This window comes from Anguilla rostrata, chromosome 8, assembly GCF_018555375.3.
Source record: "Anguilla rostrata isolate EN2019 chromosome 8, ASM1855537v3, whole genome shotgun sequence".
Classification (NCBI taxonomy): domain Eukaryota; kingdom Metazoa; phylum Chordata; class Actinopteri; order Anguilliformes; family Anguillidae; genus Anguilla; species Anguilla rostrata.
In genome coordinates, this window is record NC_057940.1 from 11,774,724 (window position 1) to 11,791,129 (window position 16,406).

A 16,406-nucleotide genomic window follows, 5' to 3' on the forward strand; every position below is an offset into this window, starting at 1 on the left:
CGTTTTCAGAAAATTAGACAGGAATCCATGTGAACACGATACACTGTGTTTACTTCCGGTATCTTCAACCCTACCATTTTCTGAGCAGCATTTCAAGCGTAGCGGTTATTTTTAGAAAGGTGGTGTCGTGTGTCAATGGATGCTTATTATGGATAATTTAACTGAATGTTTCCCCCCACCCTACATTCCAATAGACAATCAGTTACATTACATCCTCCAACCCCCCCCCCCACCCCACCCCTCCATCACTCAGCATCAGGTAGTCAATCAAACTAAATTTAATTGCAAATCAAGACCAGTTCTTCAAGGTAAAAAAAAAATATAGCTACAACTAAAAAGCTTTCTAGCTGAAATTTTGAAGAAAAAAAAAAAGGTGGAAAATTGTCCATTTTTAAATGCGTAACACAAATAAACTGTGATCTTCAGCAGGGAGCAGAGATGAATCTTCTCTCACTGTCACATCATCACACGATGACTCAGAAAGGGGCTTGCCCATTGGTAAATTAGTATCATTTAGCATTGCGGCTCGTTAGCATCGGAAGCACAGGATATTTCTATATTAAAACTTTGCCTGGCATTGCTCTCTCCAGTATGCACACTGAAGGCTTGGTAGCTCACAGCACACAATGTCACAAAGAGAATATGTGACTCAATAGTAAATGCACGGTACTATATTTGAATGCAAATTGTGCCAGGAGAAAACGTTGCAGTGTCTTGCAAAGGTCTTATAAGGTGAGCTGCTGTATGGTACAGGAAATCAATGACTTCAATATTCAAAAAAAAAAAAAATTCTCCTTCCTGGGTTATCTCTCAAACAACGAAAAGTGCTGCCGCAATCACTCAGCCACTTCTGTTCCAAATACCATGTGTCCAAATGTCCAAATGCACTGCAGCTCCTCATCATGTGACGCAGTGAATGCCTGTGAAAAATTTAAAAGCTGCTCTTTCTGTAGTCATGCAGGCTGCCTGTTTCTAATGTACTGATCTCTGCCCAATGCTAATCTAGCAGCCGCAAAGCTAATAATATCTAATTAAGGCATTAATTACGTTACATTGCATAACTATGACTTGTTTCCAGCAGCTTACAAAAAATGTGTCAGTCTGAGGAATACAAAAGTGCAACATCATCAAGAAGGCACAGAAGGCCCATTTCTGATCCATAAGTGTAGAGTCAACCAAACAAACCAACTATTCGCATTGCGAACAAAATTAAGTATCACCACACAGCTTTCGACGACATTACTACCTCAAAAGGAAACACAAAAACACAAAAGAGGATAGCTAAAGTGGGTCAAAGGGGACAGGATGCCTCTACTTCTAACCAAATCACATTCAGCGGACTTCCATGTTCTTCCCTACTAGCATGTAGGGATGCAGATGGACTACAAACAAACACAAACATACTGTCTCTGCACCACCTACTGGTTGTGGAGGTAATGCATAAATGCACTCATTTATTTTCAGTATGTCCACTGATTAGAGGAGTAAAAAATCGAGTAAAGAAGAATACATTAATAAATAATTAATAATAAAATATTAAGACCCTGGACCCTGTCGCCTCCAGCCATTTTTTTACTCAAACTGTTTATTCCAATGATTATAAATTAATCACAATCCGAATAAGACCAAAGGCAGTTCTCATGAACAGGTAAATGTTAGTCATGGGCACTCCAGGAGATTTTGGGCCCCTCACCTAGGGCCCCACCACCCCAGGTCACCCATTCCCTGCACATTTACAGCATAATTTTTGAAAGCCCCTCAGTCAGGGAATCGTCCCCTGAGAGAGTGAGAGTGAGCGAGCGAGCGAGAGAGAGAGAGAGAGAGAGACTATGCAATATGTAATCACATGTAAGCTACAAACACGTTGTAAGTAGTACATTTTGTGTGCGCACACGACCAATGGAACAGGACATGTTTCATAGGATAGGAATCGCAAATTAAAGAACGAAGTTGATAACAAACATTTAGCGGAACTTTGCCTCGTGCCAGACACCAGTAATAGCATGAAAGGACCTTGTGAATATCGAACATTATCGTAACGACTGCGATTAGAGAAACAGCAGAGAAGGTGAAGTGAGGCAGGAGAAAGCAATAGGAAACGAGTGAAATAATGGCAAAGAATTTATTTAATTCACGACGCTTTGCTATATCGCACAAGCCCAAGCGCTTCTCGGGAATTAAGAGCACGCAACTGTTGAACCCTCGCAGATTTAACCTCCAGTGGACCTAATAATAAAAAGAGATTCCCGGAGGGTTTCCCCTAAATACAAAATCGTCTCTCGCACCTTGACAAAACTATCACATGTAAAACATGTCCATTCATTATATGCATTGTGTGTTCTTTTACGTTTACGTTTTCCCACAGAACACAACCGCTTCCAACGTACAATCCTTACGGCGTCATGTTGTTCGCTCAAACGGAACTTTTAAGAAAACGAGGGGAACTCGATCCTATGTGGTGATTCTTGTCCCTAACGCAACGAGAGATCCCTCCGTTCCGGCTGATCTGCTGCTGTCCTTGGTGATGTACAATGCAATCCAATTAGGTTTCACCTCTAGGCTGTGATGCAGCCTGCGAAGCTTGAAGCTCCCATTCAGTCGATGCTGCGTGTGTCGCTCTGCAGTTCGGTCCATAGTGTGCTTTCCCTCTTCGGTTTGCTATTTTTGCGCGCTCGATACATCCGCAGACATCCCATTTGACCATATCAACAACCGATGGAGAGAAAACTCTACCCGAGCGGCTTTTCCTACCGCAAGAACGGTGGACATGTGTAGCCGTGTGTTCCAAGAAGACAGCCAGTATATCTAAGGGATTAAAAAAATATATTAGTATTATTTTACATTAAAAAATGTGGGATATGAACCTCGACTCTACATCTTCTCCCGAGAAGTCGGAATCTTAGCTGCCTCGCAAAGGTAATCAAAAATAATTTTTTTAAATTTTTTTACCATCACTGAAAGGTGGTGGTGCGATTATTATGTTAATGTTATTTAAGATGTGTGTTTTGCTTGGAATTGTACTTATTTAACGTAGTTCAGTGGCGATTAAGTAGATAGGTAATCACACACAGGCTACTTCCAGTTTGAAGCGCCGTGGAACTTAATGCGACTCTGCGTTCCAATACGATAGTGCCGTGCTGTTACTGCTGTTTGATGGAAGACTTTGGGGGTGTTGCACAATTAAATACAGCGGGCTTTACAGCACTGTGTGCACCTGCTCGTGAACGAATTCTCAAACACGATGGTATAACTGAAAGGAATCCGCAACCTATTGCATACAACAGTGCGAGTTGTTTTAAAGGGGTTTATAATGAATGATAGTTTTCTCAAGAAAATTGTATTTTGTACGCTGATTTTGCTACAGCTAATGACTTTAAACGTGCTAATGAAAATGCATTGAAGTAAATAACGGTTTTAATATTAAGAGTCGTGAAAGGTGCGTGAACTAATTTATGGCTATGCTTTAACGAATGCAATATACTGGCATTTGCGAGTTCCCTTGTCAGTTTCAAAGATCGGACATATCAGATATTCCATCCTAACATAATTATAATAGTTACCACAGCGCAATATAGCCTTCTAATAGAAACACATATAACCACCAAGCCAAATTAATTATTTCGAACAGTTTTAATGTGTTCCATTGCTGTCCTTTACATGAAAATGTTCTCTGATAATTGGGGAAAAAAGAAGAAAAGTAGCCAAAATCCCCCTCTTCTGATGTGGGTCTGTTCAGTGTTTTATAATTAAGTATTTATCTGTTGACACCCTCAATTTCACACTGTATGTAAACTTTTGTTGAAGGATACTGGCGCTCCTTGAGTCTCGGCTAAGACTGGCTTATGTAATAACGTACTGACCGTCACCTTGAGAAGATAAAACGCCAAGTTAATGATTTAGATTTAACATGGCAGCAGGTGTAATACCTGTATAAATTACAGGCACGGCCTTGCGTGCGGCCAAGCGGGAAACGAGGACTTGTTTTATTTGTTTAACTTCACGTGACATGAATGCAGTATAATCAAAGGCATACGTTCTGTTCTGGTCTCAAGTTTTAAATAGCCGTGCGATTACAGACTTTTAAGTACAGCAAATATAAACCAGCTAAACGCCCACAGTCGGGATTTATAGCTAAGGCTCTGACATACAATCTCATTTGATGCCTCTTGTCTTTGGACGTCTTCACTTAAAGAGCACAATGCACAATATCAATGTAAAATATTCGACATTGTGCTTGAAAGTGACCACATATTGATAAAAAGCCATTAGGGACATTTTTTAAAACCAACGGACTGGGATTAGGGAGCAGGATATTTAAAGACCATGTCTTTGTCTGCACGTCACTGTGTACTAATAAATGAAAGACTTGTACATCCAGGGATATCAGTTATCCCCATTCATGGAGTGAGATTCCTCAAGCCATTGATTTAAGTATTATACTCCTGGTGCAATGTGAAAACAAATGCAAGCCCTGTGCCATTATGAAATCTCAGCATTGTGACAGCGATGCATGTTACCATTTTAGTGGGATGTTTACTGATTAAAAGATTGTTTTTCCTCTCTTCTTTCCCATTCAGTTATCCGCCATGGAGGGACTTGTCTAAAGACCTCATTATTATTTCTCATATCTTTTATATATTAACTTTCCCGATTTCTTTTTACGTGGCTAGCGTCACGTTTTAATCCCTCCCCCCCCGCCCCACCCGTTCCCTGTTCGCCATGGCTGAGAAGGTCGGGTCGGGGGCGGCGAAGAGCTGCTCTCGTCCTGGGGGCTCCCTCCCGCCGGAGCCCATCGAGATCATCCGGGTCAAGGCTCGGTCCCGCCGGGTCCGGATCAACGTGGGGGGCATCGTCCACGAGGTCCTGTGGAGGACCCTGGACCGGCTCCCGCGGACCCGCCTGGGCAAGCTGCGGGACTGCAACACCCACGACACCTTAATGGAGATCTGCGACGACTACTGCCTGAACGAGAACGAGTACTTCTTCGACCGGCACCCGGGGGCGTTCACCTCCATCCTCAACTTCTACCGGACGGGCAAGCTGCACATGATGGAGGAGATGTGCGCCCTCTCCTTCGGCCAGGAGCTGGACTACTGGGGCATCGACGAGATCTACCTGGAGTCGTGCTGCCAGGCCCGGTACCACCAGAAGAAGGAGCAGATGAACGAGGAGCTGAGGAGGGAGGCCGAGTCGCTCAGGGAGAAGGACTGCGACAAGTTCGACACCACCTGCTGCCCCGACAAGAGGCGGAAACTGTGGGACCTCCTGGAGAAGCCCAGCTCCTCCATCGCTGCCAAGGTAAGGGGACCGGGACCGGGGGGGGATGGGACCAGGGAAGGGGGGGTTGTTGTGTGGTCACCGTCACCCGCTTCAGACTTTTGCTCCTTCCCCTCGTGGGGGTCAGACCTCGTAGCGGATAAAAAGAAGCTTTCAGCTCAGTTTCGTGTTTCCATTTCCATATCAGACATGACTATCAGAATAAATTAAATTAAATACATAAATTCTGGAGGAAAGTGGCCTCTGTGGCGTCGCCGTTTCTTTTGAAGATTTGTCTTAATGGCTGGGATCTCTAATTCTATGTGGCGTGTGTGTGTGGCTTTCGTGCGCACAGGAAATCAGAGGAAATGAGAGGGATGCTCTATACTGAAGTAAAACGGTCTAATCCTGTCACAGCCAAGTGTTGAATGAGTAATTCCAAGGCCTGGGCAAATTCCTGCGGCTTGAAATGATAGCACTGTAGCAGCCCTACAGAACTGAGCCAGAGCAGAGAAAATTGATGCAAACAGTCGCAACAGAATCTTGCTTGATCTCAGTAAACGCTACATAAAGTTTGAGATTTTCAATCTTGGCCTTTCAATTATTCCTTGAGTTTGAAGACTTGCCCCTTATTGTAGAGTGAGAAGCTGCTTTTTAGACAGGTTTCTACCATCTTTGTTGCTGCTGCTGACAGATATGTGGTCTCATCCCTGAAGCTTAACTGCTGTTAACTGCTGCATTTTTCCAGCACATGCATCTAAGGCGACCATACATCTGTCGAACCCCACTGCGGTCCCTTGTCATTTCAGACCGCTGTGTGGAATTTTTCTCACAAGTCGCCTGCTTTGTGTCTAGACAGTGACACACACACACGGTCATATTTTAAGAACATTCCCAGTTTGGTCCCCAAAAGCAGCCCTATATCAGCATCTGTGCAGTATTTTTGTCTATTAGATTCTGGTAATTGGCAGAAATACTCAGTCATTCTACTATTTGAACATGTTCATTTGTTATTCAAATGGCGTTATATCTACACACCTCATTATAAGGCAGTGTTGCAGCATGACAGTGCTTCAACACTTAATATTACACATGTGTATTTTTATAATGCTTTCATAGTATTTACATTGACATATGCAAATTGTACATATACAAGGTCACTTTAATGTGATGTTTGGAAAGACCCTGCTACTTCCATTGTAGTCAGCCTTATGTAATGCTATCTATATCCAACTGTCATTTGCTGCAGCCACCTACAGTGTATGCGGTGGCCAGTGTGCAGAGTTGAGTTTGGCGTATTAAAATTAATGGATTTGTTATCCTTTGGGAAGAGATGATACTTTATCCTGATCATGACAAATCCTCCAGCGAGCAGCGAAAAGTAATTACACAGGCCAAAAAGTGACACAAATGGTATGACAGTGACCTTAATGCTTTGCTCCAATGAGAAAAAAATAACATATAATTGATGCATTGTTTGTCTAGACACGAGCTTTGTTATTGCAGTCCAGGCTCTGTTACAGTTGTCAGAGACCTATTTTTAAAATGTGGATTCACAGCCGAATTTAAAAAATAATAAACCACATCCACTCATAATCTTGAATGAAAGAAACAAATCCTTTTTTGTTCTGAGATCCAAATGGTTTGTGGTTAGACTTTGTCACTGTGCTTTCATGTGTACTTTTGAACCTGAATTCTCATGGCAATTTTGAAATACAGGTGCTCAGCATTACAGGTGGCGTCTAGTCTAAGTCTTGCGTGCAAGCTGGTACATCTTGGGTGTTGTGCATAAACCTTGCATCTGCAAAAAAATCCAGTTTTCATGAACAGCCAGAAGTGCTTCTATTTTCTATTTTAATTTTATATTCATTTATGCCCACAGGACAGCACTATCTAAGTGCTTTGGACAGGACAACACTTAGGCTGAGACCTGAGCATAAGCCAACGCTCTATATAAGTGTTGAACACAGTAGAGTACTTAAAATGCTGTACATTAAGCATTTTTAATGGTGGCTTAAAAGAAATGTAGTTTGCTCTACTGTCTCGATTAAGATTTTTCAATGTTCTTTGAGCACTGAAGTGAAAGTAATATTTTGAAAAGTAAAGAAATGCCAGCTTCCTGAATGCAAAAAATGTTCGATTCTTTGTGGATATTTTCATGGTTTTTGGTATCCTCAATGAAGATGCCATTAGCTGAAATGTGTCTGTACAGCAGGGAGATGAGTGTGCATCTTGAAAATATGGAAAAGATAAAAAAGAAACAAAAAAAAGATAACAGTTTTGATGGTGGGCCTCGTAAGGCCGTCCCCTCAAAACAGGAAGTGGGAAACATTGCTTCCTGTGATGTTCCCATAACACAAGATATTAATTTGCTGTGCCGTGCACTTTATTTTATTTTATTTTACACGGTTGACATCCGCAGAGGTCAGGCAGTAACTTATAGGGGAGTTATATTGTGGCACACCGAGAACCTCTATAAATACACAACCTCGGATCACAACAGCAGGGGGAAGGACAGGGAAAACAAAACCTTCCACCAAGGTGATCCCTGAGAGCGAAAAGTTTGCAGGCTGTGTAACTTTCTGTGGCAGGGAGTTTATCTCTTTGCACTGTAAAGACATTGTATTTACAGAATACAATGTATGCTTTGTCAGTGCAGACTCCTAAATATGTGGAGTGTCACGGTACCAGAATAGCCTCAATTGTGATCCCTGATACTGCAGTTCGATGAGCTAATTCGATCTTGGGATGAGTCGGCAATGAATGGATTTGACCGGCACCAACTGATATTTGTGAAAACAAAAGCTGTCTGGGCGCTTGATCATACATACACAAGAAAAAATTTTGAGACTATGAAGTAAGGAAAAAAAAGAAGTGTGTTCGACTTATGAAAGGAAGGCATGATCTTCACAAACTTGACATATCGAAGTGATGATCTTGTGTCATTTATGTAAAAATATCAGTGCCTCTGAGAAAAGTAATCTCTGGAAAGGTAGCAGTCGTTTGATTTGCAAGTATGATATAAAACAGGCCTAATTTGATGTTGCAATTAACCGTTAGAATCTGTTTGTAAGAAAGGGAAATTACTATTTGAAAATGAACTTGAAGGAGAATGCTTAGTTGATTTACCAGGTACATACCTCGGTATGAGCATATAAACAAGCTCCAGTACTCATGACTTTCTGGTGAAAAAATTGAGTTAAGTTTTCACATTTTCTTAAATTAAATGTTTATTTATTTAAATGTTGGGACTGTAATTTGTTACTTAGTGCTTAGTCCCTTATTCTGTATCTTTGGGCATGTGGAAGTAAGAAGTTATATTCCAAATGAAGGTAGGGTTCAACATTGCAAATAGGATTTCATAATGAATATCCCTATTGCTAAATATCAATTTTGCTGCACGTCAACCTGCAGTGTATAAGGTGAATGGAACACTGAGGAAACAGCATTCCGTTTCTGTCAGAATTTGACCAACCAGGACCAGCTTATCAAAAAAGGCAATGCAACCTGCCTTTGACCTGCTAACTAAAAAATGTCACTGAGCACCAGGGTCTACCATGATAGTGATGACATTTAAAATGCAACCAGATTGTTGGCTAATTGCATTTTGTGCCACTCGGTTTATCTGAAATTTGATTAGATTTATTTGCCATGTTCATTTCTCCCTCTCTCTATCTCTCTCTCTCTCTCACACACACACACACACACACACACATTCTGCCTCAGTCTCAGATAAAATAATAACACATACCTGAAAATTGAACACAAATATCTAGAATATTTTATTGATGGAGATATTAAATCAGTAAGGCATGATCACTAAGATATGTGGATGGTTTGTGCTGAATCTCAGAGTAGGCCAGGTACTCAGCTGGGTGCTAAATGTGATAATTATTATTAGAATCTAAAAACTTTCTGAAGCATGGAAATATATATGGTAATACTTTAAGATAAGGTACATCATTTATGCAGCAACCATGAGCAGAAGCATCTAGATTCTCTGCTTTGATGCAACCGGACACAACACTTGGATTTTTTATTCCCTGTGGAGTGCCTCTCTTTCTTACTGTCAGGTATCCACCGCAGAGACAGTGAGGATTACCTGCTGTTCTTCAGCTCACAAGCCCCGCCCACATTCTAAGGCCCACCCACATTTCGCTCCTGCTGTCCCCGCCCACATCCCCCAGCACCTCCCTGAAACGCTGCCTCCCCCCAGAACTGCCACCCCCCCCTTCCACCACCGACCTCAGCCAGGACTCTGGTTGCATAATATTTTCCAAGGAGACATAATCAGTTCAGGCCAACGTTTAGGCCGCTGCGTCCTAAATCCTCTTTCTCCCCTGTGTTTGTAATCAGATAAGGAAAGACCTGTAGGATTATGGGTAATGTGTATTCTTGTGGCTCCTTTTGCTCCTTGGAGCCACAGTGTTGAGATGAGGTGAGGATTGGGCACCCAGGCGCTCTCTCCTCATTGGCTGGCGGAGCTTCCCCACAGCTCTGAAGGACACTGTCTGAGCTCTACAGCACCCTCACATTGCAGGACAGGCCTGTGTGCTGTAGACGGACATGTGAATACACTGTACTCTATGCTGCTGCTTTATATTTCAGTGTCTAGCTGGGTTCCTGAAGTGAATATTTGCTTCAATGTGTGCCTACAGCGCACAAGTCTGTTCTACACTGTGAGTACGCAGCTGGTCAATATAAAAATCAAAGGTCTGGCCAATTGTGGGATTTAAATTTTAATTGCAATATGTGTTCAGTGTCATTTATTTGCATAATACAGAAGCTAGTTTCTTTATTAAGAAGTCTTCATTGCAAAGATTTTATATAGATTTTCCAGCAAAAAAGAGGTAATGGGGAAACCCTGAGATTATAGATAGAATGCTCAGTACCACATGAGTAATTAGTGTCACAAAGATGTTGAAGTCTGGGACAGGTTGTAATCAGGTTTAATGGTGATTCTCCACAGTAACCGTGGAGACGGTATTCTTCCGAAGATGTGAGTGGTTGCTGTGTACGTTATCCCCTCTACCTCAGCAGCAATCTTGCTGCTATTTGTCTGTGGTGTATTTGTTCTATAATAAATGTAAATAAATGCCAAATGTAAAAGTGAAGATGTGAAGGTTCAAACACAAATACAGGCCCAGATTCAGTCTCAAATGAGCTGTCAGAAGCACATTCCCTGATTGCTAACTTGGGACAGCACAGTTTCTATTCCATTCAGTGTTTCTTATGCAACATGGTGCCCTTGCCAGTCATGCATACTTACAAAAGGGATCATGTAAAGTACAAGAAAAGTGAAAATTAAAATCAGGACAGTTGACTGGTTGTTGTTGTGTCATACGGTGGAATAAAGGAGACACTGTAAGGCTGACTGGTGGGTAGAGAAAGAATTCATCAGGTACCATGTGGATGAAGTTGGCTTCATTTCATCCAAGTTTACTTCTGACCAAATCTAATCAAGGATTACATTCCATTGCTAATGATTATCCGTCTGCAGTCTGAACCATGCCTGTCTGGTTCTGTATGGATAAAATGCTCATTTTAAGATAATGATTTTTTTTCTTTCATTATTTTGTGCACAATTGAACATCATCTCTGACATGCAGTATCTGATTTTGGTTCAAAAGCTTATTTATTGAAGCGTGAAATATTCAAAGGGAATAATAGAAACAGGGTTAATTGGCAGCATTAGGTGGAGAATCGTGAGTTGCAGTCTGTGCTCTGAGGAGTGAAGTGCAATGAGTAGAAATAAAGATGTCTAATGCAGAAGCAGGACATTGTCTTTCACAGCCCACACTGAATATAATGGCTGCACCACACCCTCTTCCAAGAAGCACATTTGTCTCATTAGAAAAAAGAAAGAGGCTTTTATGTTTATTTGTCTGTTTTCAGAGCGGTTTGGGGCAGGGGGGAGGGGGGGCAGAATAATGGACCGGTTGATTTCCCCTATGCGGGCATCTGGCCGTTCTGTGGAGAGTCTAAAGCATTTAATGGAATCCCCTAACCGCTTGGGGAAAATGGGGGGGGGGGGAACCTCTGATAAAATAGACAGATAAAGGGCTTGGAGCTGTGGTCGGACTGGAGGGCCATCGACTGAGAGTGGGAGCTAGCGATTCTGGGAGGGAGAAGGGACCTCCGCAGTGTATCCTAATGACTGTGCGCTAACTCTGAAATGGCCACCCGAGCCTGACCTCACAGGGGCGGGTCCATATCCCCGGCCGCAGTGCTGAGGATGTGGACATGTTAAGTGCAGAGAGCTTCTCGGGAGGCGAAAGTGATGCTAACCAACAGTGAGATTTGAACTCACGCCCCATGGACCTAAGAGGAGGGGAGCGATGGCCACAGTTGGACACAACTCCGAGCCCTGGGACACGTTGTTTCAATGTTGCCTTGGTCAGGATGACGAAATGAGATCACGGTCGTTGCTGTCCTGTCACTCAGGCTGGTAGCGGGAGTGGTTCTGTGATAGCAATGGCGCCACGGAGCTAGACTCTAACTGCCAGTGGCATTTTGGCCATTTATGCTAATGCCGATATTAGCTGCTGCTGACTGGATTTGTGTGGGTGGTTTGGGGGGGATGGAAAGATTTAATTTCTTTTTTTTTTTTACTGTGTAAAATATTGTTTGGGGGACCCAATGAATTATTAGCCTAGATGTAGAGAGGTTAATTATCTGGTAAAAGTTCCCTTGATTATGCAATGAAGCCATTCTTGTTGATGCGGCCAGAACTTTACGACCAGAGATTTTATTATTTATAAAAAGTTTTTCTATATCAGAAAATAAGAAAATCCTGATGAAAAAGCATTTTAGATTTTGACTATGGAGATCCTCCTAATCTGTGTGATAGGCCATGGTTCAGATTCATTTTCCGTACAGTTGTTTTTATTAGACTTCTTTATACATACATTATCAGACAGAAAAAGGGAATTGTTTGCCTACTTCCTGGCGCTGGATACCTCAATTTACGTCTCTAAATAAAAATCCAAGTTGACATCAAGGACAGTGAAGGAGATTGGGATTCAGCCTAATCACAGCGTGCTTCAATTTAGTACGAGAAATATGGGTCATATACTTCCACAGATATGCAATTATCTGCTTCATTTTGTAAGTGTCTCAGAAAAAAAACATCTGCTAAGTGGATGTAATGTAATGAACTGTAAGTGTCCTTTTCTGGGGCTGATAACACAACATTATGACTTCCACAATTTAAAAAAGTGCAAGTCAGATGAAGATAATCTGGGCTGAATTATAAAATTGTATCTACGAGTACTTGGTAAATGGTAAATGAACTGCATTTATATAGCGCTTTTATCCAAAGCGCTTTACAATTGATGCCTCTCATTCGCCAGAGCAGTTAGGGGTTAGGTGTCTTGCTCAAGGACACTTCGACACGCCCAGGGCGGGGTTTGAACCGGCAACCCTCCGACTGCCAGACAATCGGTCTTACCTCCTGAGCTATGTCGCCCCATACTTGAGTGAGGGCTATTTTGTTAGCCTCTGCTGTGGGGCTGAGCGTGACATGTGACATGTGTATGGGTACAAAACTGCTTTTAGCACGCCACCGCTATCGTTATTTTTTAATGGGCCTGTCTGATTTAAAGCAACTGTGTGCATTCCCTCTGTAAGTTTAAAATGGAGGACATTAATTTTAGATGTGGGTGAATCTGTTTAGTTTTCCTGTCTGACATTTTTGTTGTGTTTGTGTGGGATAAAATGTGACAGCGTGCACCAGAGTGCATGGGCCCCTGTGTAGGCCATTCTTCCTCAGACCGCTTGGCCTCTCAGATGGGTTTGTGAAGGAATCCCTCTGGATCTTAGTGGTTTGCATTACCAAAACATGCCTTTTTTCAAATTTAAAAGTGCAGAAGGGGGAGGTTGCCAGAGCGTGATTTGGGAAGCCAGCAACAGAGTAGGAAAGCTGTTAGGGACCTGGACTTTTAAGCAGAAGGTCGGAGGTGTAGATCCCAGGTGGGGGTTCTGCTAATGTACCCTTGAGCAATTAGCGCACTTAGCCAGACCTGCCTCTGTAAATTGTCCTAGAATTTACTGTTTTGGCCATGCCAGGCACTCTGGATGAGGGTTACTAGAAGATAAATGAATAATGTAACATATTCAGAATTCTGTACAAACTCAAAGTAAAAGGGTTGAGTGGTTAGAATTAGCCAGCTGAAGTCATTCCTGTCAGCCAGTCGGCCAATGACAAGGGAGCTCCTTCCCATGATGTGGCCCTTTGGTGTGGGAGGATGGGTGGGGCTAATCGGATTAGTGAACAGACCATTTGAGGATCACATGTTTCCTCAGAGGGAGGAGGGTTGAGGGGGGAGGGGTGATGGGAGGTGAGAGAGTGGTAGGTCTCTGGGGTAACCTGACATGTCACTATCTGTCTAATTAATTTTGCCATACTCAGTTTTAGTTAAAATTGGTTAGCTCACCTGTTTCATGGGATTTAATCACTGTAGGCTCCTGTTCTTTTAATCTGACCATCTAACCCAGTGTCCCCCTTTAAATTAGATAAAGAAAGTCATTGCCTCTCCTCTACATGAACTGATGTGGTGAGGCATTCTGGTGCAAAATGGCTGCTGTGTATCACCTAGGTGGGGGTTAAACATTGCTGTGTGAGTCTAATTCATTTGTTACAACCAGTGCTGAGGGCTCAGTTGCTTCAGCTAAAGTCATTTTCTCTCAGTTGATAGTAAAACATATCCGTTTTTGTTTTTTTCCCCCCTCTTTTTTAGTAACTCATTCATTAAATGAATGTGCTGCTATCTGCAGACAGTGAGTGAGTATCAGTACCTGCGGCTTTGTTGTATTTCTGCACCGTAGTATTCTTCCTCTTCCTGTCTGTGATGAGAGCTCAGATAACCAATGAATAGGAATTTTCACAGATCAGTGACGTGATTTTATATATGGTATATTTTGTGTGAATAGGAAATCACTTTCTCAGTGTAATTGGAGAGAGAGAGAGAGAGCGCTTTAAAGCCCTGTCTTAGTAGTAGTAGTAGTAATAATAAATGTACTACTATGATAGAGTACATTCCATTAACACTAATTATCTATTAACAACACTAATAATTTACCTGCATAGGCTGCTGGCCAAGTGCACAGCACCAGGTCCACAACACCTCGTAACAAATAATGCCCCCCTACCCCAAATTCTACCCTACCCCACTGCCATCCCACTACAGGATGCCTCCCAACCATACCCCAGCACAAAAATGCCCCCCTTCCGTATTACCCCGTCACAGGCTAAGCCATGGTACACTGTGAGGTGCAGCACCCCGTTTCTGTCCCCCATGCCAAATTTGACGCAGTGCCTTTGGCAGCAGCGGTTGGCGTGGTTCCTAATACGGATTTTTGAAGTGTGCCCGCCATTAACTTCTTTATGGTGGCATGGAACCAGCATTCACTTTAACCAGTTTATCCATTATATGGGATAATGGCCATGAGGATGATGGTGATGATGATGGCAATGATGAAGGAGATGTTGATCGTATAATTTGATGATGGTAATGATGATGATGATGATGATGATGATGAAATGTTGTTCACTGATAAATCAAATGAATGATCACTTCCATCCTCAGAATTACAGAAAGACACAAGAATGTATGTGTATGTGTTTGTGAGTCTATGGTAAGTGTTACTGGGTATGTCTGCGCCTCTCTGTGTTTATGTTTGTGTGCCTGTGTGTGTGTGTGTGTGTGCGTGCTTATGTGTGTTGCATAGTGAGTGAAACCACAGGAATCTGTGTCAGAACGGCAGGTCTGTGGTAAAAAGCAGGAGAGACGGGTGTGGCCAGCCAGCTGGTTCATTTCCAACTGCACCTTCCAGCAGAAACATTACGAACCCTGCAGGGCTGAGCCGTAGCCTGGATGAAGGGAGACTTGGTTTCCTTTGATGGCACTGTTGAGCCCACCGGCGCAAACAGGCTGTCGCCAAAAGTCCCCCCTCCCCCCCCCCCGGCATGCGCTTTGGCGTCAAGCGTCATGGGCGCGCTCCCACCGAGTGCAATTAGCACGTCTTCCCCGTTTCACCGCGCTCAGCCGGCCTGCTTCCGCGGTCTCTCGCCTCCCCTGCTGCGTCTCTGATCTACAGGGCTTCAAACGCAAAGGCGTGAGGCTGCGGCTTGGCTAGGGAGGTGATAGCGCAGGCAGTTCGGGTGTCACTCAATCCACTGGCCTTTGAAAGCGCAGGATGTTGCAGGAGAAGAACCAATATCTTACAGGAAGTTAGTTACAGGAAACAACTAAGAAGTTACAGGAAACTGTAGAGAGGAAATAACAAGAACAGAATCGCTAGGTCATAGGAACAGGATAGAGAACTTATGAAAAATAATAGACAGGAAGAGCACAGATAAGCAACAGGAAGACAGATACTGTAGTTTGCTGGACATGGGGGCTGTAGTTGTTTCCAGGCTTTGGGGAAGGGGTGGGGGGGTGGGGGAGGAGGCCGCGGGGACATGTTTGTGTTGGGGTTGTGGGAGAAATAGGGCGCCTATTTTTACAATCCACAGTGCATGACTACAGGTAGGGAAGTGCGTTGTCGTGTGCAAATATGAGCAATACAATTTCAGTGTGTAAAAAATCCCTTTGTGGTTCAGCAGGGAAGATCCTCCTCGGGTCCACCAGTGAGAGACTAAGCAGAAGAGAGGCACAGTCTAAGCCGTTTAGAGACTAAAAAAGCCTCAGCGCTCTTTGCAAAAGCTCAGCGCTCCTCACTGTTCTTAGTCTTAGCTTCTCCCATTTTATTTGGATTTTTTAAATTTAGATACTGTAGTGCATTGTCCCTTTGGGGTTTATAATATAATATACAGTTGCAGCAGTATAAAGTTGTTGCTGTCTCAGCTAACCACTTGTTTAATCGGCCCCAGTTCATCATTTGTTAACCATAAGGGTTTTATAGTGACAAAATTATTTAACCACACGTTCAGATTACAGGTGAGTTTACAGGTTTATAGGTGAGTATTCTGTTCGGAAAAGTAGAAAAATATGCTTTACATTATATATACATTACATTGTCCTACAATGTAACTAATCACAATTACAGGGTAGAGCTGTTACACCACTCTTTTTTATTCAAAAAGTATGTATGCAACCAAAATGTAATGTGGCCTTGCATGCTATTTTTATGTTGTGGGTATAGCTACA

At 42.8% G+C, this 16,406-nt stretch overlaps 1 protein-coding gene across 1 annotated transcript in view; it reads left to right on the plus strand.

Annotated features, from left to right (window-relative positions):
• Positions 1 to 1,879: 1,879 nt before the first annotated feature.
• kcnb2a (potassium voltage-gated channel subfamily B member 2a) overlaps positions 1,880 to 16,406 on the plus strand; it is a 59,519-nt gene continuing 44,992 nt past the window's right edge. Inside the window, exons 1-2 of the mRNA XM_064346442.1 lie at positions 1,880 to 2,916; positions 4,578 to 5,298. Coding sequence (XP_064202512.1) covers positions 4,720 to 5,298 — 579 coding nt within the window. The 5' untranslated portion in view covers positions 1,880 to 2,916; positions 4,578 to 4,719. The remainder of the gene's footprint in view (positions 2,917 to 4,577; positions 5,299 to 16,406) is intronic.